General features: G+C 47.6%; 1 protein-coding gene across 1 annotated transcript in view; it reads right to left on the bottom strand.

The window, feature by feature from the left end:
• LOC146073035 (transient receptor potential cation channel subfamily M member 7-like) overlaps positions 1 to 18,808 on the bottom strand; it is a 173,307-nt gene that overhangs the window by 20,357 nt on the left and 134,142 nt on the right. Inside the window, exons 24-26 of the mRNA XM_083180212.1 lie at positions 4,072 to 4,253; positions 3,345 to 3,477; positions 2,204 to 3,042 (exon numbers count right to left, since the gene is read on the bottom strand). Coding sequence (XP_083036338.1) covers positions 2,204 to 3,042; positions 3,345 to 3,477; positions 4,072 to 4,253 — 1,154 coding nt within the window. The remainder of the gene's footprint in view (positions 1 to 2,203; positions 3,043 to 3,344; positions 3,478 to 4,071; positions 4,254 to 18,808) is intronic.

Below are 18,808 nucleotides of genomic sequence, written 5' to 3'. Positions count from 1 at the left end.
GCCTATTTCCCTATAGATTGTAAGCTTGCGAGCAGGGCCCTCCTACATTTTGACTGTCTGTAAATACCCTGTTTTGTTGTATCACTGTCTGCTATTGTAAAGCGCAACAGAATATGCTGCGCTATATAAGAAACTGTTAATAAATAAATAAATAAATAAATAGTGCATGTGTATGCAAAAATGTATGTGAATCTGTGAATCATTGATAATTTTGGCATTTGCTAGAAATGCCAGATTTCCAGTCTGGATGCATATCTCTGTCACATATTAAAATTTACCACAAGAAACAGTATTATTCAATTCATTGTTTACAATGAAGATTGAATATACAGTAACCTTTGTATTATCTCTACACCATGAAATTATCTGTAATTTTCTATGGTAAATTAGAATATTGGAAACACTGCACTACTTATTCTAATGGCACCAGGGCTGAATTTATAGCATGTAGGGACAACAGTTTAATCAAAGAATAAGTGTTTATTTATAAATAAAAGCAGATGCTTTGGTACTACAGTATGACATGTGATTACATCCACATCATCATATCAATAGTACCACCTAAGGCAGGGGTGGGGAACTTTTTTTGTGCCAAGGGCCGTTTGTATGGGGAAAAAATTATTCGGGGGCCATATGTAAACATTTCTCTTACATATTGTCCTGCTCCAGCCGTCCCATGCTCCGGCGGCTGCCACTGAATAGGACTGACAGTCTCCGGCTGCTGTTGATTAAGAGGAATCTCGTGAGAACTACGTATCTATCCCGAGAATTGCCCTATACTTGACTCCCGGCAAAGCCGCTGGGCAGGTGGGAGGACCACTCAAACCAGTTCCGGGGGCAGCATACGGCCCCTTGGCCTCAGCTTCCCCACCCCTGACCTAAGGAATCACAATACACCCAGCAACATGTATATTTTAGAAACACTTTTATTATTATTTTATTACTTTTTTGACACTTTTTTCGGTACTTGTGTAGTTTCACGGCACCAGTCTCTGTTTACTCTTTCTTTGAAAATTGGCAGCTTGCCAGAGCAGTCTGTTTACTTTTACTTTGAAAAACTTGGCAGCTTTCCTACACTGTAGTAAGCTAGCGTGCGGGCTGAGTCTGTGTTTAGTTTGACTTTAAAACTTGGCAGGTTTCCAGAGTTCTATACTGTACTAAGGTAGTGCGCGCTCATAGCGTCTTTTTTTTGGCGCTGGAGTAGCGTCCCAGTCACAAGCAGCGTCTGTAGTCGCTAACAGCGTCTAGTTGAATCTTCTTGAATCATTGTTTCTTCCGTATTCTTCTTTGTATTTCACTAAACAGTTAATAGTTAAAAAATGTCGTCATTACTGTCTCAGGTGTATGATTTTGCAGGTATGAATGTGTTCCTGAACAGCAGGTATAAATTTGTTCCTGAAATATCAAAATAGGAACGGACTCTCCTTCAAATTGCTGCTAGTGTGGAACTGGAATCACTTGTTATTATCAAATTATTGTTTTTATATGCTATATCTGTTTTTATAAATTAATACATTTATTGTAAAGATCAAGAGCAGAAACAGATACAGCGGATTTGCAAAATCCGGGAAAACGCAGATGGATCCAGGTGTTTGAAGTGAGGATCTTTAACTGTCAGCTCCGGCCCCAATCTGCTATGGTTCAATGCAGTGCTTACAAATGCAAATGGATTTGCCCTGATGGCGTTTGCAGCTGTGCACATGGGCTGGTTTGAACTCTTGCAAGGCAGTGGCTAACTGACTGCTGGGCACCTAGAATTAGCAGCCCAGCAATCAGGTCTGAATTAGGCCCTATGAGACAAATTGGTTAAATCTTTTTGATTTTACCAATTTATATGAATATTATTTTTTTTCCATTTTTTAGTGTTTTGGAGAAAATAGTTGAATGTACCACATTTTTGTTCCCACCAGGCAGATTGGGCACATACATGTGCATACATACACATACTGCTTAAGGCTGGGTTCACACTATGCTGACAGATCTGCCAACATCAATCGAATTGGTTAGTATACTCACACAACCAGAGATTCCATTATATTTGCATCGGCTGAGCTGCTGGCTGGCATCATTTTCCTGTGAACCACGTAATTCACAGACACATCAGGCATACATACCCCTCGACCTGCTACTGGTTTAGGGTTTAAAGAGCATGTGATCCATTGGAGTATGCCATACAAAATACTAGAAGTCTTATGACAATTACCTGAATAATTTTTCTGAGGACTAAACACTTCAGTATTGTTGTTGGATTTTGGATCTACTTTGCTGGCAGGATTTGTTTCGTCATCAAGGTTTTCAATAGCATCACCCTGGCACTCACTCGTCCTCTTTGGCAATGCTTCAGTTGATTCAAGATCAAGCAATCTGAAATCTTCAGGACTATTTTCATAGATAGCTCTGCCACTGTCATCAATAAATCCATGGTTAACAAAACCTTCCTTGCTGAGATCAGGCGAGCTAGCAGATTTTGGACATGGCACAATTGTTAGTAATGGCCCAACATGTATTTGTGGTGGGTCCTGTATTTTTATAGATTGGGGAGTAGTCTGCATTGCTGCCAAGCTTGGAGGAGACCTGATAGTCATAATGTTGTGTTTCTTAAAACCTAGGTTCTTAAGTTCTTCAGAGATAGCTCTGTGCTGTGATTCTAGGAGACATTCCGCTGATCGATACAAAGCACTGGGAACTGACAGATGAGTCTTTTTTTCTGAATTTGAAGCACTGTGATTGAAACTCTGTTCTAAACCAGTTTGCAAAAAAGAATGACCCCAGATTTGGTCACTTCTGCTTTTTTTTAAAATGGTTGATTGCCCAGGTCCATCATCAGTGGTCTGCTTAGAAAGACTTAAATTGCTGGATCTGAAGCTGAGGCTTCGTTTTGTTTCCATGGCTTTTTGAACAGTCAGAGTTTTCATGGAATCCAGAGTAAGACATGACAGATCCTGAAGGTGACCAATGTGATCGTCTAAGTGGTGGAGTATATTTTTAATGAATCCAACATGAACTCTGACATCCCTCATGTCACTGAAGATATCTTCAACCCTAGAAAATAGAAGTAAAAAGTACTGTGGTAAGCTGTGGGGTGGAGGGGTTTAGGTACTCACAAGGGGGGGGGGGGTGCTAGGCTGTGGGATGGTAGGGTTTGATTTAAGTGGCAGTGTACAGAATTTGGGGTTAGGCACTAGCAGGGATGGTAAGGGTCAGGCTGAAGGGGTAGGGGCTAGGTATAGGCGGCACTCATGGAGGGTTAGAGCGGTATCCGGAGAGAGTTAACTTATTTATAGACCCCCTAAACCAGGTAAACCTTAAGCTTTCTCAGCTTAGTATTTATAATATAAATGTACCTTTCAGTTGTTACTCGAATTCTTTCATCACACTTTGATTTGTCTTGGTCTTTCTTGTCATTGAAATAAATCTGAACACATTCTTCTTCAAATTCATGTAGCCTCTTTCTGTCTTCTTCAGTCAGGAAGAGTTCTATGGGCAAAGTATGGCTATAATTAGGTTTCATTAGTCTATTGGCTGCAGAGCTGTCCCGAAGCATAAGGGAAAATGCCTTGGGGCATCTGGGCAGGTTACTTAATTACATTTTAATCAGCAATTTCAGGCTATAGCTTTCTTGTAGCCGTTGCAGCTTTTTCATTGCCAAACAGAAGCTATAGAAAACATACAATATTTGCTAAGATGGGAACTTTTCAAATCAAATCAAATCAAATTTTATTTGTCACATACAAAAATCATACATAGTACAATATGTAGTGAAATGCTTATTATACAACTGTCCTACATGTTGATAAATAGATCGGCTGAGGAAGAGTGTAGAGAGAATGTGTCGGGTAGGTCTAGAAAAAAAAGAAAGTAAGTCCCGGTACTAAGAGGTCCGGTTGAGGGCTCTAATAGCCTGCCTTCAATGAGCGGCAGCATTTCCCAGACCGCAACAGAGAGAATAGTCCATTGTTGGGATGGCTGAGTTCCTTCATTATCGTCCTGGCTTTGATCCAGCAAGAGTTTTCCTAGGTTTGGGTTCTCTTTATTAATTCTGTTAGTGAAAGACATTTGAATTCAACTTACTCGGCCCTGATGAAGTTTTTCCCTTTCTCTGTACACACAGGGTGCTTATAACAGCAGCTATATGGTTGAAGAGAATGAGCGGTGGAGGAAGTACAGGCTTGTTATAGTACTGCATGATAAAATGGTAGCGCTGAAACTTGCACAGCTGGTTGGAACAACGCTTAAATTCCTTGTACACATTACTGCAAGACATAAAGAAGCACATAACATATCACAGATGGAAATCTAATTACTGCTAATATTGTACATTTCTACTTGCAGTCAGAAGAACAGTTTTCCTGGGGATGGGAGGTTACAGGTAACCCATAACTTTCTCAATATCCCTCTTGTTTATGGTTAAGTGTTTACTGTCATCTGTTGGTCTTTGTGTTTCTTTATAATCGCAATAATAATGGATTCAACTAATAAATAAGAATAAGTTATAGAGAAAAAAAAAAAACATTGCTTATTGTCCTAAGTTGAGAAGGTGCTCAAGCCAAAAATATAGAGGAGTGGCTTCATGGGGAAGGGGTGTGGCCACAAAATAATACCAATTTATATTATGGAGCACAGTTGTCTCCAATATTCAAATTACGGCAACAGAGTTCCACATACATAAATGCCCCCACGGTGCAGGTACATAAATTCCCCCACAGTGCAGGTACTCCGCGGACAGAATACACTCTTCTCAGCATACTGTTTCCCAGGTGGCGGGTCCGGCGATGTGGATGCTGCAGCCGCAAATTAGCAAGTTAATATGGCGGCCCAGCAGCGGGACTCGGGCCCGTGGGTGCTCATCAATTCCCGTGGGTGCTCGGGCCCTTGAGCACCCACAGAATCGGCACCTATGCTGTCATCGCTGCGGGGAAAGCCGCTCAGTGCATACACACTGAGTGGCTTTCCCCCTGCCCGGCGCCGATGGAGGGGGGGGGAGGATGGCGTTGCAAAGCGGAGCGCTATGCAAAGCCAGGGCCGGTGCTACCCATTCAGCAGCTCCTGCAAAGCAGGGAGGCGCCATGCGGAAAAGGCGCTGTCTCCCTCCCTGCTCTGCTAAAGCTGCCTCAGCCCTCACTGTCACTGCCTCCCGCACGCCGCCCGCAGCGCCTGCCTGACAGCAGGCGGGCGGCAGTATAAAGAGCAGCTCCATGCACCGCGCACACACTGTCCTCCTCCTGCGACCTGCCCCCTTTTCCTCATGGACACTTGCGCTGAGGCATGAAGCGCTGTCTGTGAATGCCTGGATGACATGTCGGGGGAAATTTACTAAGATAAATTTTTTAAAAATAGGTGTATTCGTATGCAGAAATACACCTATTTTTTACACATTTGTATTCTCTGGATTTACTATCCCGAAAATACGGCAATTCGTACACCTATGGATGGGACATTCGTATTTGTATTTACAAATACGAATGTCTACACCATCGATAGGATACGACAGGAATCACCATTCAAAAGAATGGTGGTTCCTGATTTACTAAGCGGCGGTATTGAAAATACGGCTGCTAATTGGTGTGAAACTGCCACGAATATACGGCAGGAAAATACACTTTATTTTCCTGTCGTATTTGGCTTTAACCTGCACAGATCAGTCAGATCCGTGCAGGCTGCAATGTGTAAAAAAATAGAAAAATAAATAAATAAAAAACCGGCGTGGGGTCTAGTAGCCGCTGGAAAGCGCCTGAGCACGGGTAAAATTCCGTCTCAGCGCTCCTGCAGGCTTGCTGGAGCCAGGGGTGTCACGTCCTGTAGTTCTCCCACTGAGCAGTGTGAGAGGAGTGCCTGTATGCACTTCCTCGCTCAAGTGGTTTGAGAGCAGACAGGGACACTGACGGTTCTGGCGCCAGATACCGTCTCTGTGTCTGTTTTCTAGGCTCCGTGTCCAACGGTAAGCCTAGCGCAGCCAACAGGTTAAATACAATTTATAAATGGGGAAGGGAGAGTGGGGTATTAGACACACTAGGTGTGTAGTTGACTTTACTACTAGAGAGAGCCTAGGGTCTATTGCTACACTTGATACATATTAGCAACATCCCTTATTTACGCTATACTCAAACGGGAATTCACCCATTATTTTGAGCCACACAGGATATTAAAAACTATTGGGATAATAGACAGTGGGGTTTCCACTAGGTGTAAGGATTTTTATCCTTTTTTATTTTCACTATTTGTTGTCTCATGTCTTGTCAATTCTTTTTATATTCACAAACTATTTTAATGAATTAAATAAAAGTGACGTTTTATTATATGAACTTTTTCTCTAGGTGCACCAACAAAAGAAACTCTTTTCTTTTCTCTAAGCATGTCCTTTCTGTGTCTGTGGTAGCACACCCTCATACTTATCATTGATTAAGTGTTTAATTTATACAAGGAGGGTCCACCCTTGCATTGAAATCCAACTAACCTCTGTGCGACTGACTTGACCTCTCCTAATTTCTCGACTTTTTATACAAGTCCCCCCGGCCAAAGCATTAACCCCCTGACCGGTCAGCATGGCCAGGGGCCCTGGGGGAGTGGGACCCCCCCCCCCCAGTAAAGGGGTCCCACCCTCCAGGACTTACCTGACCAGGCTGAAGCCTGGTGCTGTCCCCGGTGGCCCTGGAACGGTGGCCACCGGGCTGATTTGAGTGTAAAAAATATTTTAAAAACTATTCTTTTTTATTGTGGAACTATGAGTCCCAGCAAGCCTCCCCCGCAAGCTGGGACTTGGAGAACCACAAGCATTTAAGGGCCCGCTGGCACTTGTTGTTCTACAGTAAAAGAAATAGTTAAATAAACACACACTGACAACACAGAAAAATAAAAGTTTAAAACATACATTACACACACACATACTGATACTTACCTATCTTGAGCCCGTAGGTAGGTTCCGGGGTCCGGGGTCCGGGGCTCCAGGGCTGCTGAGTCGGGGGTCCGGGGCTCCAGGGCTTCAGAGTCCGGGGCTCCAGGGCTTCAGAGTCCGGGGCTCCAGGATCCGATGAAATCCATAGGGGGAACCTGTGGAAGGAAATCCTACTCACCAGGTCCTGTGGCGAAGATCCCGTCATCTTCTCTGTCTCTGCCGTAGTCCACCGCATCAGCCGCTGGTACCCGCTCACGGACTGAGAGGCACAGAGATGTTTCATCTTCCGCGCCTCTCCTCTGAATGATTCTATGGTCCGCCTAGCAGCCAATCAGGAGCCGACTTTCTTGGCTAGGCGGCCAATAGAATAATTCTGATGAGAGGCGCAGAAGATGAAAGATATCTGCGACTCTCAGTCCGTGAACGGGTGCCGGCAACTGACTACGGCGGAGACGGCGGAGATGACGGGATCTTCGCCACAGGACCTGGTGAGTAGGATTTCCTTCCACAGGTTCCCCCTATGGATTTCATCGGATCCTGAAGCCCTGGAGCCCCGGACTCTGAAGCCCTGGAGCCCAGGACTCTGAAGCCCTGGAGCCCCGGACCCCCTACTCAGCAGCCCTGGAGCCCCAGACCCCGGGACCTACCTATGGGCTCAAGATAGGTAAGTATCAGTATGTGTGTGTAATGTATGTAATAAACTTTTATTTGTCTGTGTTGTCAGTGTGTGTTTGTTTAACTATTTCTTTTACTGTAGAACTACAAGTGCCAGCGGGCCCTTTAATGCCCCTCATGCTGGGACTTGTGGTTCTCCAAGTCCCAGCTTGTGGGGGGAGGCTTACTGGGACTCATAGTTCCACAATAAAAAACAATAGTTTTTTATTCTATTTTTTACACTCAAATCAGCCCGGTGGCTCAAACCTCTTTAGAATGGTCTCCTTCCCCAGACTGTTGTATGTGTTAGGAACAGGGAGATCTCGCCTACCCTAACTCCGTTGTCACCCCTTGGAGTTGGCGGATGCGTGCTAAGCTAACCTTCACCAATAATAGCCGCGTTCGTGGGAGCCCGTTACTCAGGCTCCCACCCCGATGCCACCTGGTCTTACTAGTGACAACGCAGCCGCCAAGGCCGGAGGTAAACAAGGGGAAATCTACCTAACAAACCAAAGAGGCGAGAACCACCCTGCCCCACGGAGGGGGGTGTCAGTGGATAGCGGACTGGGCTGGGACCCGCGGTGCTAATGCTGTGGGCAACAGGCAAGACAATGTACCGTGGCCAAACTGACCGGTATCACAATACACGAGGTGTACCCAGATGCTGAGCAAGAGTAACAATACACGGTATGCTGACACAATCAGACCTGCTGACGGGTGTAACAATACACAATATGCTGACACAATAAGAACTGCTGACGGGTGTAACAATACACAATATGCTGACACAATAAGAACTGCTGACGGGTGTAACAATACACAATATGCTGACACAATAAGAACTGCTGACGGGTGTAACAATACACAATATGCTGACACAATAAGAACTACTGACGGGTGTAACAATACACAATATGCTGACACAATAAGAACTGCTGACGGGTGTAACAATACACAATATGATGATACAAAAGATAAATGACAATAAGGGAGGCAAAGAGTGAGAATCTCCCAACTTATCTGAAAAACCAAGAGATCGGCAGGCAGACACAAGCAAGGATTCTGGAGGCAGCCAGGAACAGGGACTGGAAACAGGAACCACGAGTGAGCAGGAGCCTGGAACCGGAAACACTCAGGACGCCAAATCAAGAGCTATAGCCGGCGCCTGAGTGCCCCAGCAACCAAGTTTAAATAGCGCGCCAAGCGCTACCCTGACGCTGCGTGCGGCGTCATGCACACCCCTTCCTCCCTGCGGCCGCCAGGCGTCCCCCGTCGCCTTGGCAACCGCTGCGGCAGGGGAGGAAGGGGTTGTACGCCGGCAGCCTGACTGCCTGCCGGAAGCTCCCGGCTGATGACGCGACGGCGTCGCGGTAACCCGGCAACCGCCGGAAGAACTACAGAGGAGACTGCCGGGCGAGCGGAGGCGCTGCCCGTGCAGCTCCTAACAGTACCCCCCCCTTGAGGAGGGGTCACCGAACCCTTAGAACCAGGTTTGAACGGGAAGGTCTTAAAGAACTCTGCTTTGAGCCTGGGCGCATGTAACAATCGCTCAGGCACCCAAGACCTCTCCTCTTCTCCGAACCCCTTCCAATGGACCAAAAATTTCAGTTGACCCCGAACAACCTTGGAATCCAATATCTGTTCTACTATGAATTCTTTGTGCCCTTGAATGAGGACTGGTTTGCGGTTAGGAGCAGGCCCTGATTGGGAAGCCATCGAGGCTGGTTTAAGAAGAGAACAATGAAAGACATTATTGATCCGCAGTGCTCTGGGAAGCTGCAACCTAAATGCCACCGGATTGACTTGAGCAGTGATCAAAAATGGACCGATGAACCTGGGCCCTAATTTTGGACATCTCTGGCGAAGCTTAATGTGGCGAGTGGACAACCACACCTTTTGCCCCACTCGGAAAAAACATGGTCTCCTATGTTTGTCAAAAAATTTTTTTGAACGTGCTGAAGATTGCCTCAGAGCCAAATGAACCTTTTGCCACGACTTCCTAAGGAAGGACACTGTGGAGAAGGGCGGCCGAGAGGAATCCCTTGGAACAAAGAAGGAGTTGCACTTGGGATGGAACCCGAAATTACACAAAAAAGGCGAGCTCTTGGAGGCCGCATGATAAGAGTTGTTATAAGCAAATTCTGCTAAAGGTACCAGTTCGGCCCAATTGCTCTGACATTTGGAGACGAAGCAGCGTAAATATTGCTCCAATGCCTGATTGACCCTTTCGGTCTGCCCGTTGGACTGTGGGTGATGCCCGGAGGAAAGACTGACCTGTATTCCTAAACCGGAACAAAAACTTCTCCAGAACCTGGCCACAAACTGAGATCCCCTGTCAGAAACTATATCCAAGGGAAGGCCATGGAGTCTGAAAATATGCGAGATAAAGAGCTGTGCCAACTCTTTAGCAGTGGGGAGTTTACGCAAGGGAATAAAATGTGCCATCTTGCTAAAGCGGTCGACCGTGACCCAAATGGTGGTAAAACGAGAAGAAGAAGGAAGATCGACAATGAAGTCCATAGAAATATGGGACCATGGCCTTTCTGGAATGAACAACGGTAGGAGAGTACCCACTGGTGATGATCTGGGAGATTTATGTTGAGCACATACCGGACAAGAAGAGATAAACAGAGCAAAATCCTGTTTTATGGTGGGCCACCAAACCGCCCTAGACAAGTGCTCAAGGGTCTTGGTAACGCCAGGGTGTCCAGTGACCCTACTGGAATGAAAGTCTTTGAGGACCAATTTTCTGAGGTGTTTAGGAATAAACAGTCTATTATGTGGAGTCCCCTGAGGAGCAGAAGGCTGGGAAGCCAGGACACGGGAGGCCAAGTCCTGAGTCAGACCCGCAAAAATGACAGAAGACGGGACAATGGGTGTATCTTTGAGTCCAGCGCTCTGACAAGTCTGGAAACTACGAGATAATGCATCAGCTTTGACATTTTTGGGGCCGGGTCTGAAAGTAATGATGAATTGAAACCTGGTAAAGAACAACGCCCACCGGGCTTGTCGTGGGTTTAATCGTTTAGCAGACTCGATGTAGGCAACGTTTTTATGGTCGGTAATCACAGTGATGATGTGTTTGGCCCCTTCTAACCAATGACGCCACTCCTCAAAGGCCCACTTAATGGCCAACAACTCACGATTCCCGACATCATAGTTCCTTTCGGCTGAGGAGAACTTACGGGAGAAGAAGGCGCAAGGATGAATTTTCTGATCACGAATGTCCTTCTGAGAAAGGACAGCTCCAGCCCCTACATCCGAGGCGTCAACCTCCACAATGAAAGGAATTCTGGGATCTGGGTGATGTAAGACAGGAGCTGAGCAGAAGGCCTTTTTTAACTGATGACTCAACGGCCTGTGGGGACCAAATTTCAGGATTGGCTCCCTTGCGAGTCAGTTCCACAATGGGGGCAACAATGTCAGAAAAGGACCGGATGAATCTCCGATAATAATTGGAGAATCCTAAGAATCTTTGGATGGCCTTGAGATTGTTAGGACAAGCCCAGGACATGATGGCTTGAACCTTGCTGGGGTCCATGGAAAAACCCTTTGGAGAGATGACATAACCCAGAAAAGAGACTTGAGCAATTTCGAATTCACACTTTTCGAGTTTGGCGTATAATTGATTTTCACGCAACTTCTGAAGGATCAGGCGGACGTGTTGCCGATGTTCAGAAAGTGACTTGGAAAAAATCAAAATGTCGTCTAAGTAAACCACAGCAAATACCCCCAGGTACGGCCGGAGTACTTCATTGATGAAATCCTGAAAAACTGCAGGAGCGTTGGCCAAGCCGAACGGCATCACAAGATATTCGTAGTGACCTGAATGTGTGTTAAAGGCTGTCTTCCACTCATCTCCCTTTCTAATCCTGATGAGGTTATATGCTCCTCTAAGATCAATCTTGGAAAACACCACCGCTTCCCGGATTTGATCGAACAAAACAGAGATGAGTGGTAACGGATAGGAATTTTTTACAGTAATTTTGTTCAAGGCCCTATAGTCTATGTAGGGACGCAAAGATCCATCTTTTTTTTCAACAAAAAAAAACCCTGCACCTACAGGAGATTTAGAAGGACGAATGAATCCCTTTTCGAGACTCTCTTTTATGTATGAATCCATGGCCTGGGATTCAGGTTCTGAGAGGGCATATAGACGTCCCTTGGGCAATCTGGCATTGGGAACTAAGTCTATAGCAAAATCAAAGGGACGGTGAGGGGGCAACGTATCAGCTTCCTTCTTGGAAAACACATCGGCAAAGTCTCTGTAGGGTACGGGTAAAGAAGAAAAAACGGGAAGGACAAGACGAAGAGGAAGAGAGAGACAATGATCAGAACAGGAAGAGCCCCAACGTATGATTTCTCCTGTGGTCCAGTCGATACTGGGATTGTGCTTCCTAAGCCATGGTAACCCCAGGACGAGTGGCGTGAGCGGACAGTGAAACAACAGAAAAGAAATCTCTTCTGAATGAAGAGCCCCCACCGAAAGCTGGAGAGAAGGGGTGCACGCGGTAACACTGCCGTTGGCGAGTGGCTGACCATCCAGGCCACAAACCGACAAGGAATTGACCAGGGAAATGGGTTTGAGCCCCAACGAACAAACCAGCCCCCTGTCAATAAAATTGCCGGCTGCACCGCAATCAACAAAGGCAGTGGTAGCGACAGTGCAGTTATTATAGGTGACAGAAACCTGAATAATGATCGAGTCTAGGGGAGAAAAACAAGATAGGCCCAAGTGAGTTTCCCCAAACCCACCTAGGCCCTGTCTTTTCCCGCCTTCAACGGACAGACCACTGCACGGTGACCCTGACCTCCACAATACAGACAGAGACCCTTCAGCCTCCTACGATTCTTTTCTGCGGCAGATAAACGTGTAGCCCCAATTTGCATGGGTTCGTCACAGACAACCTCCGAGGTCTCCCCCAGTGATGTGGAGGGATATACTCCGGAGACCCTCTCCCTCTGGCGTTCCCGGAACCTCCGATCTACCTTGATGGCTAACTCCATAATTTCATCCAGGGAGGTCGGGGTAGGGTAGTGAACCAATGCATCTTTTAACGTCTCAGATAAACCAATGCGAAACTGGCTACGGAGTGCTGGGTCATTCCAACCAGAGTCAATGGCCCACCTCCTGAATTGGGTACAATAAGCCTCTGCGTTACTCTGACCCTGCCGTAGTGCCCTCAGGTTGGCTTCGGCTGAGGCAGCACGGTCTGGGTCGTCGTAAAGCAACCCCATGGCAGAAAAAAAAGCATTCACAGAGGTAAGGGCCTCGGACCCTGCGGGAAGGCCAAACGCCCAGGTCTGAGGGTCTCCTTGTAACAGGGAGATGACCATTCCCACACGCTGGGATTCCACACCGGAGGAGGCCGGGCGGAGTTTGAAATAAAGTTTACACGACTCTCTAAAGTTAAAAAACTGGGAACGTTCCCCGGAAAACCGGTCCGGGAGACTCAACTTGGGTTCGGGGTTTCTAGATGAGGATAAGACCCCTTGTACCCGTTCCTCTTGTGAGTTTACCCGGAGGGTCAACTTCTGAAGCTCTTGAGTAAGAGTATGCATCTGCCCCGCCAGAGCGTGATTAGCAGCCTGCTGGGCCGGATCCATAATGGCTGACTGGAAGTTGGGTGAAGTATTGGCCGGCTATAATGTTAGGAACAGGGAGATCTCGCCTACCCTAACTCCGTTGTCACCCCTTGGAGTTGGCGGATGCGTGCTAAGCTAACCTTCACCAATAATAGCCGCGTTCGTGGGAGCCCGTTAGTCAGGCTCCCACCCCGATGCCACCTGGTCTTACTAGTGACAACGCAGCCGCCAAGGCCGGAGGTAAACAAGGGGAAATCTACCTAACAAACCAAAGAGGCGAGAACCACCCTGCCCCACGGAGGGGGGTGTCAGTGGATAGCGGACTGGGCTGGGACCCCCGGTGCTAATGCTGTGGGCAACAGGCAAGACAATGTACCGTGGCCAAACTGACCGGTATCACAATACACGAGGTGTACCCAGATGCTGAGCAAGAGTAACAATACACGGTATGCTGACACAATCAGACCTGCTGACGGGTGTAACAATACACAATATGCTGACACAATAAGAACTGCTGACGGGTGTAACAATACACAATATGCTGACACAATAAGAACTGCTGACGGGTGTAACAATACACAATATGCTGACACAATAAGAACTGCTGACGGGTGTAACAATACACAATATGCTGACACAATAAGAACTACTGACGGGTGTAACAATACACAATATGCTGACACAATAAGAACTGCTGACGGGTGTAACAATACACAATATGATGATACAAAAGATAAATGACAATAAGGGAGGCAAAGAGTGAGAATCTCCCAACTTATCTGAAAAACCAAGAGATCGGCAGGCAGACACAAGCAAGGATTCTGGAGGCAGCCAGGAACAGGGACTGGAAACAGGAACCACGAGTGAGCAGGAGCCTGGAACCGGAAACACTCAGGACGCCAAATCAAGAGCTATAGCCGGCGCCTGAGTGCCCCAGCAACCAAGTTTAAATATCGCGCCAAGCGCTACCCTGACGCTGCGTGCGGCGTCATGCACACCCCTTCCTCCCTGCGGCCGCCAGGCGTCCCCCGTCGCCTTGGCAACCGCTGCGGCAGGGGAGGAAGGGGTTGTACGCCGGCAGTCTGACTGCCTGCCGGAAGCTCCCGGCTGATGACGCGACGGCGTCGCGGTAACCCGGCAACCGCCGGAAGAACTACAGAGGAGACTGCCGGGCGAGCGGAGGCGCTGCCCGTGCAGCTCCTAACAGTACCCCCCCCTTGAGGAGGGGTCACCGAACCCTTAGAACCAGGTTTGAACGGGAAGGTCTTAAAGAACTCTGCTTTGAGCCTGGGCGCATGTAACAATCGCTCAGGCACCCAAGACCTCTCCTCTTCTCCGAACCCCTTCCAATGGACCAAAAATTTCAGTTGACCCCGAACAACCTTGGAATCCAATATCTGTTCTACTATGAATTCTTTGTGCCCTTGAATGAGGACTGGTTTGCGGTTAGGAGCAGGCCCTGATTGGGAAGCCATCGAGGCTGGTTTAAGAAGAGAACAATGAAAGACATTATTGATCCGCAGTGCTCTGGGAAGCTGCAACCTAAATGCCACCGGATTGACTTGAGCAGTGATCAAAAATGGACCGATGAACCTGGGCCCTAATTTTGGACATCTCTGGCGAAGCTTAATGTGGCGAGTGGACAACCACACCTTTTGCCCCACTCGGCAAAAACATGGTCTCCTATGTTTGTCAAAAAAATTTTTTGAACGTGCTGAAGATTGCCTCAGAGCCAAATGAACCTTTTGCCACGACTTCCTAAGGAAGGACACTGTGGAGAAGGGCGGCCGAGAGGAATCCCTTGGAACAAAGAAGGAGTTTCACTTGGGATGGAACCCGAAATTACACAAAAAAGGCAAGCTCTTGGAGGCCGCATGATAAGAGTTGTTATAAGCAAATTCTGCTAAAGGTACCAGTTCGGCCCAATTGCTCTGACATTTGGAGACGAAGCAGCGTAAATATTGCTCCAATGCCTGATTGACCCTTTCGGTCTGCCCGTTGGACTGTGGGTGATGCCCGGAGGAAAGACTGACCTGTATTCCTAAACCGGAACAAAAACTTCTCCAGAACCTGGCCACAAACTGAGATCCCCTGTCAGAAACTATATCCAAGGGAAGGCCATGGAGTCTGAAAATATGCGAGATAAAGAGCTGTGCCAACTCTTTAGCAGTGGGGAGTTTACGCAAGGGAATAAAATGTGCCATCTTGCTAAAGCGGTCGACCGTGACCCAAATGGTGGTAAAACGAGAAGAAGAAGGAAGATCGACAATGAAGTCCATAGAAATATGGGACCATGGCCTTTCTGGAATGAACAACGGTAGGAGAGTACCCACTGGTGATGATCTGGGAGATTTATGTTGAGCACATACCGGACAAGAAGAGATAAACAGAGCAACATCCTGTTTTATGGTGGGCCACCAAACCGCCCTAGACAAGTGCTCAAGGGTCTTGGTAACGCCAGGGTGTCCAGTGACCCTACTGGAATGAAAGTCTTTGAGGACCAATTTTCTGAGGTGTTTAGGAATAAACAGTCTATTATGTGGAGTCCCCTGAGGAGCAGAAGGCTGGGAAGCCAGGACACGGGAGGCCAAGTCCTGAGTCAGACCCGCAAAAATGACAGAAGAGGGGACAATGGGTGTATCTTTGAGTCCAGCGCTCTGACAAGTCTGGAAACTACGAGATAATGCATCAGCTTTGACATTTTTGGGGCCGGGTCTGAAAGTAATGATGAATTGAAACCTGGTAAAGAACAACGCCCACCGGGCTTGTCGTGGGTTTAATCGTTTAGCAGACTCGATGTAGGCTAAGTTTTTATGGTCGGTAATCACAGTGATGATGTGTTTGGCCCCTTCTAACCAATGACGCCACTCCTCAAAGGCCCACTTAATGGCCAACAACTCACGATTCCCGACATCATAGTTCTTTTCGGCTGAGGAGAACTTACGGGAGAAGAAGGCGCAAGGATGAATTTTCTGATCACGAATGTCCTTCTGAGAAAGGACAGCTCCAGCCCCTACATCCGAGGCGTCAACCTCCACAATGAAAGGAATTCTGGGATCTGGGTGATGTAAGACAGGAGCTGAGCAGAAGGCCTTTTTTAACTGATGACTCAACGGCCTGTGGGGACCAAATTTTAGGATTGGCTCCCTTGCGAGTCAGTTCCACAATGGGGGCAACAATGTCAGAAAAGGACCGGATGAATCTCCGATAATAATTGGAGAATCCTAAGAATCTTTGGATGGCCTTGAGATTGTTAGGACGAGCCCAGGACATGATGGCTTGAACCTTGCTGGGGTCCATGGAAAAACCCTTTGGAGAGATGACATAACCCAGAAAAGAGACTTGAGCAATTTCGAATTCACACTTTTCGAGTTTGGCGTATAATTGATTTTCACGCAACTTCTGAAGGACCAGGCGGACGTGTTGCCGATGTTCAGAAAGTGACTTGGAAAAAATCAAAATGTCGTCTAAGTAAACCACAGCAAATACCCCCAGGTACGGCCGGAGTACTTCATTGATGAAATCCTGAAAAACTGCAGGAGCGTTGGCCAAGCCGAACGGCATCACAAGATATTCGTAGTGACCTGAATGTGTGTTAAAGGCTGTCTTCCACTCATCTCCCTTTCTAATCCTGATGAGGTTATATGCTCCTCTAAGATCAATCTTGGAAAACACCACCGCTTCCCGGATTTGATCGAACAAAACAGAGATGAGTGGTAACGGATAGGAATTTTTTACAGTAATTTTGTTCAAGGCCCTATAGTCTATGCAGGGACGCAAAGATCCATCTTTTTTTTCAACAAAAAAAACCCCTGCACCTACAGGAGATTTAGAAGGACGAATGAATCCCTTTTCGAGACTCTCTTTTATGTATGAATCCATGGCCTGGGATTCAGGTTCTGAGAGGGCATATAGACGTCCCTTGGGCAATCTGGCATTGGGAACTAAGTCTATAGCACAATCAAAGGGACGGTGAGGGGGCAACGTATCAGCTTCCTTCTTGGAAAACACATCGGCAAAGTCTCTGTAGGGTTTGGGTAAAGAAGAAAAAACGGGAAGGACAAGACGAAGAGGAAGAGAGAGACAATGATCAGAACAGGAAGAGCCCCAACGTATGATTTCTCCTGTGGTCCAGTCGATACTGGGATTGTGCTTCCTAAGCCATGGTAACCCCAGGACGAGTGGCGTGAGCGGACAGTGAAACAACAGAAAAGAAATCTCTTCTGAATGAAGAGCCCCCACTGAAAGCTGGAGAGAAGGGGTGCACGCGGTAACACTGCCGTTGGCGAGTGGCTGACCATCCAGGCCACAAACCGACAAGGAATTGACCAGGGAAATGGGTTTGAGCCCCAACGAACAAACCAGCCCCCTGTCAATAAAATTGCCGGCTGCACCGCAATCAACAAAGGCAGTGGTAGCGACAGTGCAGTTATTATAGGTGACAGAAACCTGAATAATGATCGAGTCTAGGGGAGAAAAACAAGATAGGCCCAAGTGAGTTTCCCCAAACCCACCTAGGCCCTGTCTTTTCCCGCCTTCAACGGACAGACCACTGCACGGTGACCCTGACCTCCACAATACAGACAGAGACCCTTCAGCCTCCTACGATTCTTTTCTGCGGCAGATAAACGTGTAGCCCCAATTTGCATGGGTTCGTCACAGACAACCTCCGAGGTCTCCCCCAGTGATGTGGAGGGATATACCCCGGAGACCCTCTCCCTCTGGCGTTCCCGGAACCTCCGATCTACCTTGATGGCTAACTCCATAATTTCATCCAGGGAGGTCGGGGTAGGTGAACCAATGCATCTTTTAACGTCTCAGATAAACCAATGCGAAACTGGCTACGGAGTGCTGGGTCATTCCAACCAGAGTCAATGGCCCACCTCCTGAATTGGGTACAATAAGCCTCTGCGTTACTCTGACCCTGCCGTAGTGCCCTCAGGTTGGCTTCGGCTGAGGCAGCACGGTCTGGGTCGTCGTAAAGCAACCCCATGGCAGAAAAAAAAGCATTCACAGAGGTAAGGGCCTCGGACCCTGCGGGAAGGCCAAACGCCCAGGTCTGAGGGTCTCCTTGTAACAGGGAGATGACCATTCCCACACGCTGGGATTCCACACCGGAGGAGGCCGGGCGGAGTTTGAAATAAAGTTTACACGACTCTCTAAAGTTAAAAAACTGGGAACGTTCCCCGGAAAACCGGTCCGGGAGACTCAACTTGGGTTCGGGGTTTCTAGATGAGGATAAGACCCCTTGTACCCGTTCCTCTTGTGAGTTTACCCGGAGGGTCAACTTCTGAAGCTCTTGAGTAAGAGTATGCATCTGCCCCGCCAGAGCGTGATTAGCAGCCTGCTGGGCCGGATCCATAATGGCTGACTGGAAGTTGGGTGAAGTATTGGCCGGCTATAATGTTAGGAACAGGGAGATCTCGCCTACCCTAACTCCGTTGTCACCCCTTGGAGTTGGCGGATGCGTGCTAAGCTAACCTTCACCAATAATAGCCGCGTTCGTGGGAGCCCGTTAGTCAGGCTCCCACCCCGATGCCACCTGGTCTTACTAGTGACAACGCAGCCGCCAAGGCCGGAGGTAAACAAGGGGAAATCTACCTAACAAACCAAAGAGGCGAGAACCACCCTGCCCCACGGAGGGGGGTGTCAGTGGATAGCGGACTGGGCTGGGAC

Source organism: Crinia signifera, chromosome 4 (assembly GCF_055691185.1).
Source record: "Crinia signifera chromosome 4, ASM5569118v1, whole genome shotgun sequence".
Classification (NCBI taxonomy): Eukaryota; Metazoa; Chordata; class Amphibia; order Anura; family Myobatrachidae; genus Crinia; species Crinia signifera.
The sequence above is the reverse complement of the archived record's forward strand: the minus strand, read 5'-3'. Positions and strand labels throughout refer to the sequence as shown.